The sequence below is a fragment of the Rhyacophila brunnea genome, unplaced genomic scaffold (genome assembly GCF_057557595.1).
Source record: "Rhyacophila brunnea isolate RB1 unplaced genomic scaffold, BYU_Rbru_1.0 scaffold_8, whole genome shotgun sequence".
NCBI lineage: Eukaryota > Metazoa > Arthropoda > Insecta > Trichoptera > Rhyacophilidae > Rhyacophila > Rhyacophila brunnea.
Genome location: NW_028233350.1, coordinates 38,547,162 through 38,561,081, shown reverse-complemented (window position 1 = coordinate 38,561,081; position 13,920 = coordinate 38,547,162). Strand labels below are relative to the sequence as shown.

Genomic DNA, 13,920 nt, shown 5'->3' with positions numbered 1-13,920 from the left:
TGGCACAAAATAATTGATCCATGGCCTACCAAAATAGTAATAAAAGATCATTTTAGAATGAGATCTCATCTACAGAATGTTAATAACAGTAATTTTGAAATTGGTTTACTCAACTTGGTCACAATTATTGTAAGCATCTCAATTACAAGACATATCGACGTGATTTCTAGGGCAAGATCGTAACTATGACAACCAAAGTACTTCTTTCTTTAATTTGTATTATACTACGCCCAAGGTGTAAATTATTGTAAGCTACATGCTTATTGTTGTGTAACTATTGGTAAAACTATATGAATTAATACAATATTGTGATTGGGTTTGTTTATACCTGAGGGTGTTCTGACAATGACAGACATTCGTTTCCGCGTCGAAGTAAACTCCAAAACGTTCAATATTTCATATTTCTCTCTCTCGCCCATGATTGTAATTTCGACAAACTGTGGTGTCCTTATATCGAATATAAAACCAAACTTTGCAGCACCATACACCAGAGCCCTCTCATCTAAAAAAAAATAATACATAATACATTTAATATAAGGTAGCTTTTTTTATACTTACAGTAAAATACGAATTCCAAGGGACCGAAAAACGAAAAAAAAATCTTATTACAAATTATGAAATGTATGTGGCAAAAATAGTGAAATTTTGAAAAAAAAATTTTTTTTGATTTTCATTAAGGGGGGACATGCTCGTCGAAGGTCAAAATTGAGTTTTTATTGTATTTTCAAACCATGATCCTGGACACTCCTTAAACGTTGTAGATAATCTATTTATATATTTTTGAAGCCTTATTATCCTTTATAGTTATTTTAAACATTTGATGACTGCATAAAGTATTTTTGTTACATAAAATAGTATTCTTTTAAACCTCTCGCTCTAATGTTTTAGAATATAGTCATATTTCGGTACATAACTGTGCAGTAGTGTTAAGATTTTTTACATTTATTAATTTTTAAACGCATTTATAAAACCATTAGCATAATTTATTACGAGATAATTTTTGTAAAATATTCACGATAAAAAATTATATTGATAATCTTTGTGATCCCAAATTTGACAAGAATTAGGCATTTTATTATTCAAAAAATCGGCAAGATTAACACATTTGAAGATGATTCTAAAGATATTTATTATAAGCTATGTCTTTGACCATTCAAGTGTGATAAACATCTTATGAATAATGATTGCTTTATGATAATTATTGACCTAAGAATAAGGTAGTGTTTTTTTGAAATACGCCATTTCTTTTGTCATTCCCCAGTGGTTAAGCTACAACATACGGCCGTAGCCATAAATTGACAAACTATAATTGAAGTAGTATTCAAACTATAAGAAGAGTAGGACTCCATATTTTAATTATAGTTTGTCAATTTATGGCTACGGCCGTATGTTGTAGCTTAACCACTAGGGAATGACAAAAGAAATGGCGTATTTCAAAAAAACACTACCTTATTCTTAGGTCAATAATTATTATAAAGCAATCATTATTCATAAGATGTTTATCACACTTGAATGGTCAAAGACACAGCTTATAATAAATATCTTTAGAATCATCATCAAATGTGTTGATCTTGCCGATTTTTTGAATAATAAAATGCCTAATTCTTGTCAAATTTGGGATCACAGAGATTATCAATATAATTTTTTATCGTGAATATTTTACAAAAATTATCTCGTAATAAATTATACTAATGGTTTTATAAATGCGTTTAAAAATTAATAAATGTAAAAAATCTTAAAACCACTGCACAGTTATGTACCGAAATATGACTATATTCTAAAACATTAGAGCGAGAGGTTTAAAAGAATACTATTTTATGTAACAAAAATACTTTATGCAGTAATCAAATGTTTAAAATAACTATAAAGGATAATAAGGCTTCAAAATTATATAAATAGATTATCTACAACGTTTAAGAAGTGTCCAGGATCATGGTTTGAAAATACAATAAAAACTCAATTTTGACCTTCGACGAGCATGTCCCCCCTTAATATCGTTTACGATCATAGATGTTTCAAATTTCCGGTTCCGTGTGTGTTAATGGGTCATAAAACGTCAGGATTATTTTTATTACCTTCTTAAAATAAGTAATTTATGATGTTTTAAGAAAAATCTGTCACAATTTTCAATGACTGGCTTATGAAAATAAATAGTGTATTTTTTTACGATTTATTGAATATTTTTATATGCCAGGACTCTGAAATAATTTCGAATTACGAAATTCGAATTAAAGGTATTGTTTTATATGAAAATAATGTTCAAGGGACTTTTTTTTCCGCGAAAATTTCGAATTATCCGTGTTCTTATTAAAGAGGTTTACTTTTGATTTTTCCTGTAAACACCTCCACTCTATAAGAGAAATCTATAATGGCCATTGTATTTCTACATAGACGTTCTTTTCTGATCAGCTTCAGTCCGAAATGGTCACTGCGTTCTTTAATGCTATTAAGTTTAATGTAAAATTCTATGAAAGCACACTATTACTGCCGTAAAATTTTTTTTTTTAAATTTTACTGTTTTTTTAAACATACATTTTGTATTTTTCGATTTTGAATTAACGGGATATTACTGTAAGCCAAACATTACAGACCGCACATGCCACATTAGTATGTTTAGACATGTGCAATTAAATTCGATATTTAATTTTAAATGTGTGGATGTGCATCACTGCATCATTAGGCTGGCCTGGCCCAAAATTCCCACTTGTGCTCTGAGATTATTTTTTTAGATAAAAACTTTGTATATAAGTCTATGTGTTATAAGCCTAAAAACAGCAGACCGCACTTTGCATTTAATTTATAAGGAATGTATTCAGTGCTGCCAAAACAGAGAATATTAACTTTTCTATAGTTACCAATTTAACTGTACTAAAAATATTCTGTAATTGCTATCAAGTAAGTACGCTCCCTCTAGCAGTGTTTCTCAACCTTTTTACACCTGCGGACCACTGAAAATAGAAGAAATGTTTTGCGGACCGCCAACACAGAAATAAAAAATATTATTTATATAATAACGTATAGTAACGTATAATGACGCCTGATCTCAGTTGATTTTGTCATGGGCAACCATTGATCTATTTTATGAACAATAACACAATGCACAAACACTTGCAGGTACACAGGTTTTGAAGATTTTATTGGAATTTTTAGCATAGAAAAATTCGCGGACCACCAGAAAAAGTCTGCAGACCACCGGTTGAGAAACACTGCGTCTAGAAAATATAAATAAAATTGAAAGTCATATTAAAGCCTCAATTTAACTTGGAGTACATAATATTTTATTCATGTTTGTACTTTTATTGCTTTTATGAAATTATATTATCATTAAAATAGGGTCCTTTGTATTTTTAAATAGCAAGATGTCGTAAAGATAGCATTGTTATTATAATCATTTATAAGTGTGTAATAATTTAATATAACATTTTGTTATTCTTACATTAAAATTTTGACATTTTAGCTTCACTGAATATTGGAATTGTTTCCTTAATTACCTCGAAAACAAAGCCTTTTGTTCAGTGGGTAAAGAACTGAAGGCAACAAAAGATGACCAATTAATCATAATCATCGATTTCCATACCATAATAGAAAATGATAAGTATACCAACTATCACAAGGTACAATGTAATATGATGTCGTTGGCAATTTTTTTCGAACGTATTTGAATTAGGATTTCGCAACACCAATATTATTCAATCAAAAAGTTTTGCTTGAAATATTAACACATTTGCACTTATTATAGCTATTGAAAAAATTACACGACACACTGTTTGGGAAACACTGCCGTAGGCCATGACTAACATTCTGCATGTCTTGGTGGAAGCCTTATCTTAGTAATTTCATGTGAAGCATGGAGCAGAACCTGAGTTATGGAGGCGAAGCACGGAAAATTAGACGGTTCTAAGTTTCTACTGTTATTCAAATATTTTCCACTCTGGAGCTAGAGTCCAAAATTCTTTGGAAGAAACCTGTCTTGAATAATGTTAATAATCAAACTTACCAGGTGATGCAGCATGGTATTGTATATTTCCATCTTCATCTTTCTCCGGAATGACAGTGTGGCACACGGCAAGCAGAACCATAAACTCTCTAATAACACAGGACGTGGGATGATTCTGTTTGAGGTTTTGGGTCATAGTGCACGTCTCCAGATGTTCAGGGGTGCAGGGAGGAGTGTAGAGAATCTCCGCGATGGAGCACCTCTTAAATTCCATCACGTTTCTGGTGAGCGTTCCCGTTTTGTCGCTGAAGATGTACTTCACCATGCCGAGCTCCTCGTTGAGATTTGAAGTCCTGGCCATTGCTGGGGTGTTGGTTTCCACGTGGTACATCTCAGCATCCATTGAAATGAAGATTGCCTGCAAAGTACAAATTTTGTCAAGTATGGATGAATTTACAGAATGTGACATTGACTTTGGAAGAGCTTAGAGCTTACACCAAGAGGGAGCCCATTACACACTACACAATGGCAATTCAAGATTGTTTACAGCATGGTTGAATTGATGACCACACATTTTTTTTAAATTCACACATAGAAACGTGGCATTCCATATAACCACTATTTTTGGCACGTTACGTTTCAGTAATGTGTGCAATTTTTGTGGTAGATTGTCTTTTAATAAAAAATGAACCATCTACTGTACTACGAGGGTGGGTCAATAATTCCTTAGAAAAAAGCATTAAAACAGTTTTTATTTTTGTATTTTTTTTTTATTTCTCAACATAATCTCCTTGGAGCTCAATACACTTGGTTAGACGTATCTCAATTTTTTTTAAACCGTCAGAAAAATAAGTTTTCGGAAGGTCCTCAAAATAAGCATTTGTCCGATCGATGACTTCTTCATTTGAAAAAAAACGTTGTCCACTTAGCCATTTTTTTAAGTTTGGGAAAAGGAAAAAGTCACTGGGGGCTAAATCTGGCGAATACGGTGGGTGGTCGACCAATTCGAACTTCAATTCTTCAATTTTAGCCATTGATCGTAAACATGTGTGAACACGGGCATTGTCCTGATGAAAGAGGATTTTTTTCCTGTTTAAATGAGGCCGTTTTTCTTCAATTTTGTTTTTTAGCTGGTCCAATAAAGATGCATAATAATCCCCTGTTATTGTTTTTCCTTTTTCCAAATAGTCAACGAAAATAATTCCACGTGCATCCCAAAATACAGTAGCCATAACCTTACCAGCTGATTTTACGGTTTTCGCCTTCTTTGGACATGGTTCGCCTTTCGCAAACCACTGCTTTGACTGTTCTTTCGTCTCGGGAGTATAGTGGTGTATCCATGTTTCATCTACAGTCACAAAGCGACGAAAAAATTCATCCGGATTGCGTTGCATGAGCGACAACAGGGCTTTAGAGGCCACCACCCTATTGCGTTTATTGTCGACTGTGAGCAAACGCGGCACCCATCTTGCAGAAATATTTTTCATGCCCAATTTGTCATGTAAAATAGAGATGACGCTACCTTTTGAGATCCCTGTAACTTCAATTATCTCACTCAACTTTAATCTTCGGTCACTTAACACCATATCGTGGATTTTATTGATCATTTCTGGTGTAGTCACCTCTACAGGACGTCCTGAGCGTGGTTCATCCTTTGTTGATGTACGCAGTGGCGCACCCAAGGGGGGGGCCAAGGGGCCCTGGCACCCCCCAAAACATGAAAATTATCAGAATGATTTTAAACATTGAAATTGAAAGCCAATAAACTATACCTTTGGGCTTAGACAAATAAAAACACGACAAAAAAATGATTTGTAATTCTCCAGCACCCTTTTTAGAAAAAATTCTTAGATTTTAATTTCTAACACAAAAATTTCGAAACACTAATGTCAGGTTTTTTTAGAATCCCTAATGGAACTGTCAAAAAATTTCGGCGTCCACCCGAATTCCGGAGTGGTGTGGGTCATGGCTGGGGAGGGCTGACAGGGCTCTAGCCTGGGGGCCCGGGCTGTGGGGGCCCGGCGTGTCGGGTTGACCAGATAAGTGAGATAAACACACATCATAAATAAGCTTTAACAGTAAAAAAGTCGCCTGCGGCGCTATTATACTTCATGGCTATGAACATTTTCAATTAAGTATATAATTGTGCAATATATTTTTTGATTATTATGTGTCGATACTCGACAGCTCCATTATTAAACTAGATGTATTAAAAATCGCCAATAATTCACTGTGTAAGTACCCTTAATTTTAACTAAAACACAATTTGAAAAACATTAATGAAGTGTTTCACACTACTTTTAATCTTAGTGGTAGGTAGGGGGCCCGCCAAATATCCTAGCCTGAGGGCTCGTTTCAGGATGTGGGGACCATGGCGTAGGTACACCGAGTGCAATATACAAAAGACCGATAAACGATAAATTAGGCTGTGAAGAAGAAAAAGAGCCTATGGGATTTATTTACATTCTCCTCCTTGGGCCCCCTCCAATATTAAATCCTGGGTGCGCCACTGGATGTACGACCACGTTTAAATTCATTTAACCAGTTATAAATAGTTGCAAGTGAAGGAGCAGATATGCCGTGAACTAAATCCAACTCATTTTTTATTTCCTTTGCTGTTAACCCTTTTATATTAAAATGTTTAATAACAGCTCTAAACTCAATTTTCTCCATTTTTGTAAACAAGCAATTTTTTTTTTTAAATGTACGAAAATAAAAAACAACAACCCGACCAATCTGATTGAAACTTCGCAGCATACTGAATCGGTAGTGCCGCTGCATGAAAACAAACCGCTTACAGTACTAGTCGCGCCACCTGTCGGCTTTTCTAAGGACTTATTGACCCACCCTCGTAAATGTACTTAAAATAACACTTCAGAATAAAATTGCAATCATACCCTTACAGAATAAGAAATACTCAAATATTATGTTTGAATCTAGCTTACTCAAAAATAACCAGAATTTTTCTTCAATGTCTTATCAAAAACTAGTAAATTTGTAACTAAAAATGATTGTAGAATATTTTTGAATTCAGATATTGTATATTAATTGTGTGTTAGGTTCCTGAGCGTCGAGCCAATTAGTTGAGTGAATGGCTAGTTACCTTTCCTCCTAAAAAGAGCCAATGGGATAATATGAATACGTATAGAAAATTAATACTATCAATCGAGGGTAGATGGAACCTAAATTAAAATTCTAATTTATTTCAGTTTTGTACTATACCATTTGTGTGATATTTTACAATGGGATATGTCTTTCGGCATATTCAGGCACTATGCACGGTCACCAATGGCAAATGTACTATTGCGTGTAGTACAAAACTTAAATCAATTATGCCGGGTCCAGACGCGTGTAATGTAACGCAAATTTGTATGAACGGCACACGATCTCCATGCAAATCCTGTTGTTATTCGACTTCTCGAGCAGTGCGAGCGGCTTTATGTTTGTGTTAAAAACCAACAGTCGATGGGTCAGCGCAAACGTCGCTACAAGCATTAGATGTAAGGATCGTGGCTACGTCCATCCGACAAATTAGCGTTAGGCCTTAGAATATACATTGTATAGCTTAATGTTCTATAAATTAAATTTAAAAAATGCACAATTTATAAATAGTTGTGCAATAAGATGCATTTCACTTACTTGCATGAATCTAACGATTTCCGCCGTTACTTGTAGGGATATCGGAATCAGGTTATTGTATAAAATTATGAAAGTCAGAAGGTTAAAACCGAAGTTCTTATTGACAGTTGCTGGAAGAATAAAAAAATTAACATCATTAGATTAATATACGCATTTTGTTTTTTGGTGTTGAATTTTTTTTTGTTAATTCTACTTTAATTTTGTTTCAAAACTATTATAAAGGAGTTCTATCACGTAAACACACGTTCAATTAATTGATTAATTTTTTTTCCCTCAGATTCTTTAATTATGAAGATCGAAAATGAAGAATTTGTGTTATGTGGGCTACATCTGAATAATCTAATCTGTGGACTTTGTAGGAAAGATGTATAAGTATGTCATTATGATTCCATGTCTTCTCTCGTCTTAGAAATCGACATTTCATGATCAAATAAAATATATTTTAACCATTTTTTTTCTTCTTCTTTTGACCGTGTCCGATCCTAATAGAATCATGTGAGCCTCCACAGAGTAGCGGTTGATATCAACAGATTTTTGTTTTTACGAGAAATGGATGTAGCCACTTGCTCAACCTATCGGGTCCATACTCTAACTGCAAACACAATTTGAAAAACAATATGCGTATTTGCCAGACCCAGGATTCGAACCTGGGAACCGGCCCACGATGGCCGAGAGGGTTATACGTTGGCTTATAATGTCGTGGGTCCCAGTATTATTGTAAACATCTTCATGTTGAAATTTAGTATATAACCGTCTTTGCATCAGATGTCTGTGGTTATAACATTTTTTTGTAAAATTATTATTTTGTCATTACAATATGCATTATTATATCTTCAACTTTAATGTTATTTAACATTACATAGTAAAATATGTTCAGTAAACTTTCCATTGCTTTCATTTTTCATTTCTTTCTTATTATAAATATTTTTTCATTATATTATGGTTCACTGGAATTAGAAAACCTGATACATACCACAGAACAGATTATTAACATAAAAATTCTAAAGCCAGTCTCAACATATCAGACACAGTTCTTTACGTTTGACTTAATTAAGCAAAGTTGGCTTTAATATAGTGAATTATACAATAATAATTGTACCTACACATATTACATAAATACAATGTTAACTTACCGTTTAATCCTATATACCAATCAGAGTCTGTTCTTTCTTTCGTCCAAATCTCATTAAGTACAGCGCTCACCAAACAAAGAATGATTAGTATAAAGAATAGCATTAATATTTGTGTGTTTGTTAATCGGTCAACGGTGGATCTCTTCAGGGGAGCCTTTGTCGAGTTTCTCATGAGTTTTGAGTCGTGCCCGGTGTACACTACAATGCCGAAGATCCACGATGTATTCCTCAGCATCGCGCCACGCAGCAGCATTTGATCGGGACCCAGAGGTAATAACCTGCAATAAATTATATTACATACATTCTTTGCGAACACTTCAATGCCAGATCAAATTAATCTTACAATAAATTCAATAGAGAATCACAAAGAATGAACACTACAGTAAAACCCCGTTAATTCGAAATCGACGACCAAAAATCGAAAAAAAAATTTGAATTACAAAAATTACAAAATGTTTTTTTTTTAGTTGCAATTTGTGAACATTGATTCTGTTTCTGATACAATTCCTTTCAGATTAATATCTGTGGTGACTATTATGGTTCATTCACCAAATTAGTAGAAATCGCTAACAGATAAATAAATAGAATTTGGATAGGCTATATTCAATAAACTACATTTTGATGCAGGGTTTTGAATGTGTGAGTGTCCTACGAAAATAAAACACGCATTATGCACATGGAATAGTGTGTGTAATACACCAATATTAAATGAGTGTCAATGCATAAACCGAGAGCAGCTGTCAGTATTTGACGTATGACGTATTCTTGACACGTGTTTAAGTTTATCCTGGATTCTTCCGTACTCAAGATCGGTTGCCTGCTACTCCTTACCAGTTAGGTATTTCAGTTCCCATTATATCTGAGTTCCCTGTACGTATGTATAATGATTTGGAAAATAAATGTTAAGCAATAATTTTTAAATAAATTGTATAATTATATCGCCAATATCACAGTAAAATAAGCCTCACTTCTTGTTAGTTTCCTTAATATTCCCTGTAAACTCGTACAGATGTCTGTTGGGAGGTTCACATTCGACAGTTGCCGTAAACTGTGTCAGTTCTCCTGTCTCCAATAGTCTCGCTGTTTCTGGGAGGGCCTGCCTGATTTTGAGATTAGTCTCCCCATCCAAGTTTGACGTTTCGATGAATGATATGGCCTGGGGTTCGCTAAAAAGGAAACAGAATCGATTATTACATAAACTAACTGATGAGGTGGTCTATGACTAAAATTATTATATTTATAATATGATTATTTGAAAGATTAAAATAATTCATCCCGTTAGCTCTACAATCTGACGTGGATATTAGCCGCTTCACAATTTTTTTACACGAAATTGATACTCTTCAAACAAAAACACATTAAAAACCAACATGTGAATTTAACAACTTTATAAATGGATACGTTAACACATGTCTATCGCAGATGCTATTACCTACTCACATATTGAAGAAAATTAATAAATATAATGGCATTACAAAACAATATTAGTGTATTGAGCATTTACTTTTGATTATATCCGATCATAATCAGATCATCATCTACACAGAGTGAATATTTGTATTAGGTTTTTTTTTTTATACGAGAAATGGATAAGTATTAGCCATTATTAGGTCCATACTCTGACTCCAAACACAAATTGAAAATCAATATGTGTATTTGCCAGACCCACGACATTATAAACTGACACAGTAAGTGCTCAAGTGGGATCAAAATGTACTAAGAGATACATACAGAAATGCACTAAAACGAAATGGGAATTTATACACAAATAGCAGGAAAACATCAATTCCAGACGTGTAAATTCAGAGTTCCACTGTATAGCTTAGTTTTTCGGCTGACGCCAATTGTCCAAGTAATAGATGTTCCGTAATCCAGAATAAAAAACAATTGATAATACGTAATCTAGAAACAGTAAAAGATGAAGTAAAGAGAATTGAATGAACCTTGAAGAGATGAGGACAAGATCGGCCGGGAAGAAGTCGTCCTTTTGCACTTTACAGATGTCGCCCACTTGCAGATACCTCCATTGAATCCGCTGCCACTGTCCATCCCGCAAGACTTCAATATACCGATGGTTGATTTCGTCATCAGCTCTATGTCTTTTCTGTAATTAAGAATACAGTAAATATATTTATCACACATCATACGGTTCATCAAATTAGACTGTCTTAGTTAGAGGACATATACAGGATGGGCGAGTCACAGATGAAAAATAAAAAGATATTCAGAAGGTAAAAGAAGACCTGGTCGACTTCGTACAAGATAAAGGGTTAGTGTGGAGTTGGATTTAAAGACTTTGGGCATTTAAAACCAGAGGGAAGCATCATTGAATAGACCTGGATAGAGACAGATGCTAGAAATGGCTAAAGGCTTAATTACATTGGCAGACGCACAGACCCAACCCGATCCAACGATCGACGCCGACCGTCGTCGCCAGCTATTTGCAATTACACGCAACGATTCAATCTCGTTGGTCCTTGATTTGATTGGTTTAAAATAATAATAGTGTTGCTATTATTAAAAATATAGGTTCAGTGAAAACTAGATATTTCTTAGATTGGTGGCTACACTGAACGCATTCCCGCGCAATTTTACGTCAAAAAAACTGAGCTGTCAGCTGTCAAACCTAGCGAGCATCAGATCTGTTAAAATTTACGCGGCCGTTTGACATTTATAGAAAGTTTGTATACTTATTGTTAATTTACATCATGAATAACTGGGCGAGCTTGAATCTCCAAACCAATTGAGTAATTCGAATATCGAAATTGAATAATCCAAAGACTAATTTATTGTAGCGAGTATGGCTAGGTATATTTCAACTGGCTCAGGCGGTCAGGACTCGCCGTAAACGAAAACACTGGGTCAAAAGTTGGCTAACTGAAGAACAGCGTGATCGCCATTGAATATGGCAGGTTTTTTTACGTTCCACACTATATCTTTGGCGTGTATTAATTCGACGAGGACTGTGTCCTCGGTGATACTCCATATATATTTTTTGAGTTTTCGCCATCTTGTAGTTGTTCAGTTGAAATCGACCAGTAGAATGAAATGAACGACCGTTTGCATGACTCGCGAGCAGGCGCATATTCGGCTATTTTCGTACGCTTTCGCCAATCTTCGCTTGATAATGAATGGATCGCACGACGGATAATAGAAAATTTTCCACTTTCGTCCCGATCGCTCACGATCCTTGAAAACCATAGAGAATAGAGTTTGACAGTCGTGGCAGACGATCGGGCCAGACGCAATCTGCCAATGGAATATGGGCTTAAGATCAACAAAGGATTGTAGTGCCCGGAGGAAGAAGAAGAAGGAAAAAGATTTATTCCAATCTAATATTATTCCACAAACAAAATTCAAAGGCTGCAATTCCATAGTGCTGTGTGTGTTGTTATGCCTTATTGTTTAATATTTGAGACTTTCACGGTTGTTTGTTATTGTAAGAGATTCTTCCTCCTTCTTTCCTTGATGTTTCGGACTCGTTGTAGAGGCCATTCTCAAGAGATGATGTATTGATGAAATATACTGTAAGGTCGAGGAAAGAAGGAGGAAGAACACGTGGCGGAAACCCTAAAATCTATTACGATCCCTAATTGTTATTTTCTTATTTAACCTATTTTCAACATTACTTTTAATGTAGTGTCAAATAAGTGTGATTCAACCAAACAGTAAAAACAGCAACCACCAAAGTATCATTTAAGGTGACGCATCAGTGAAACGCCAAATAATGTTCAACTGTACGCGCGACGAAAATTTGTACTTGCTTCGCATTCATTGAGAGAACGTGGAGTCGGACGCACGTCACTTTGCTGCGTGATGGCGACGGGCCAATTAATTCTAAAATCGTGTAAAGATGACTAAAAACTTTACCCATTTACTTTAAAAAGCAAACATGTCAATGAATATATTATTATTGATACTAATAGAATAATAAACAGAACATAAAATGGACGTATGTTGGATTTATATGAGAAATAATATTTCGTTTGACAGGCGTCATTTTCACCCGCGACCCGCAATCCGCACATCGCCTAGCAACGATCTTTTTAGACCGTGCCTCAACTAATGCATGGCCTTAACAAGAAATTATTTTTGTGAGAGTTCTTAAAAACCATCAACAAGTCAGTGCACATGGTAGGATTTCCATTGTCTCCACAGACAATGTCAAATTTCGTGAGCTCACACACTAACCATTCCACCTTAACCCTAACTATACCAGTGGTGAGAGGTGCAGGTAGGCTGTTATGATTCAACATAAATAGTGCACACTAAACATTGTCAGTCAATCATATTTGTTTTCATTGAACTAAGAATACAATTTTCAGATGGTACTGGTTAGTTTTAAAATTCATTAAGCCCTGCCTAACCAAACTATAATGGATAGAAAATATTCTTCTTATCTATAAAATATCTGAATCTATTATATAGTTTAATGGCATGATTTTAAATATTTTATAGATACACAAATATTTTTTGACTATTATCTACTATGGCTTGGATTTAATTGAATTTTAAAAACTAACTAACACTATCTACGCATTGTAGTCTTAGTTCAATGAAAACAAATACGTTTGATTGACAAAGTTTAGTGTGCATTATTTATGTTGGATCTTAAGAGCCTACCTCCATCCTATACTATTCAGTCCACTCACATTTACAATCAATATGTAAAGGACAAAAGCGATGATATAATAAAAAGTGTAATGAGGTCACTCACCCAATCCTCAGCTATTTCTTTGATGGCACTGACAGCGAGGATGAAAACCAGAGGCGTGAGAGTGGTCCACCGTCCCGTCGGGGACACATCGGGGATCTGCTGCAGCAACGCGATGAGAAGAAAGAAGCAGTTTGAGTACCTTCGGAATTGCTCAAATAGGAAGCAGGGGACGAAGCTTATTGTGCTGGAATCATAATTATTCATAGTGTTATTGTTAATAATATTATTTATACACAGATCAAAGTCACTGACCTAAGAGTAGTTAATACATTAATTAATGATATGAAGTAATTTGATAAAAGAACAAGAAAGGTCAAGTAGACTCTGGTATTTATTGTAATGAGAAATTAAAATATGCATGTAAACATAAATAATTAGTTGTAATAATAGATATTAAAAAAAAAAATCACTTCTAAGTAATTACTTCTTATTATTGAACTGTATACCGTTATAATAAATTGAAAATAATAGCAACCTACACGTTTATCGTAGGG

At 34.4% G+C, this 13,920-nt stretch overlaps 1 protein-coding gene across 5 annotated transcripts in view; it reads right to left on the bottom strand.

The window, feature by feature from the left end:
* ATP8A (ATPase phospholipid transporting 8A1) overlaps window positions 1-13,920 on the bottom strand; it is a 213,671-nt gene that overhangs the window by 31,039 nt on the left and 168,712 nt on the right. For all 5 annotated transcript variants that reach the window (XM_085959249.1, XM_085959246.1, XM_085959248.1 and 2 more), the window contains exons 4-10: window positions 13,427-13,610; window positions 10,653-10,813; window positions 9,678-9,875; window positions 8,710-8,987; window positions 7,577-7,686; window positions 3,998-4,355; window positions 329-502 (exon numbers count right to left, since the gene is read on the bottom strand). In XM_085959249.1, the coding sequence (XP_085815375.1) occupies window positions 329-502; window positions 3,998-4,355; window positions 7,577-7,686; window positions 8,710-8,987; window positions 9,678-9,875; window positions 10,653-10,813; window positions 13,427-13,610 (1,463 nt within the window). The remainder of the gene's footprint in view (window positions 1-328; window positions 503-3,997; window positions 4,356-7,576; window positions 7,687-8,709; window positions 8,988-9,677; window positions 9,876-10,652; window positions 10,814-13,426; window positions 13,611-13,920) is intronic.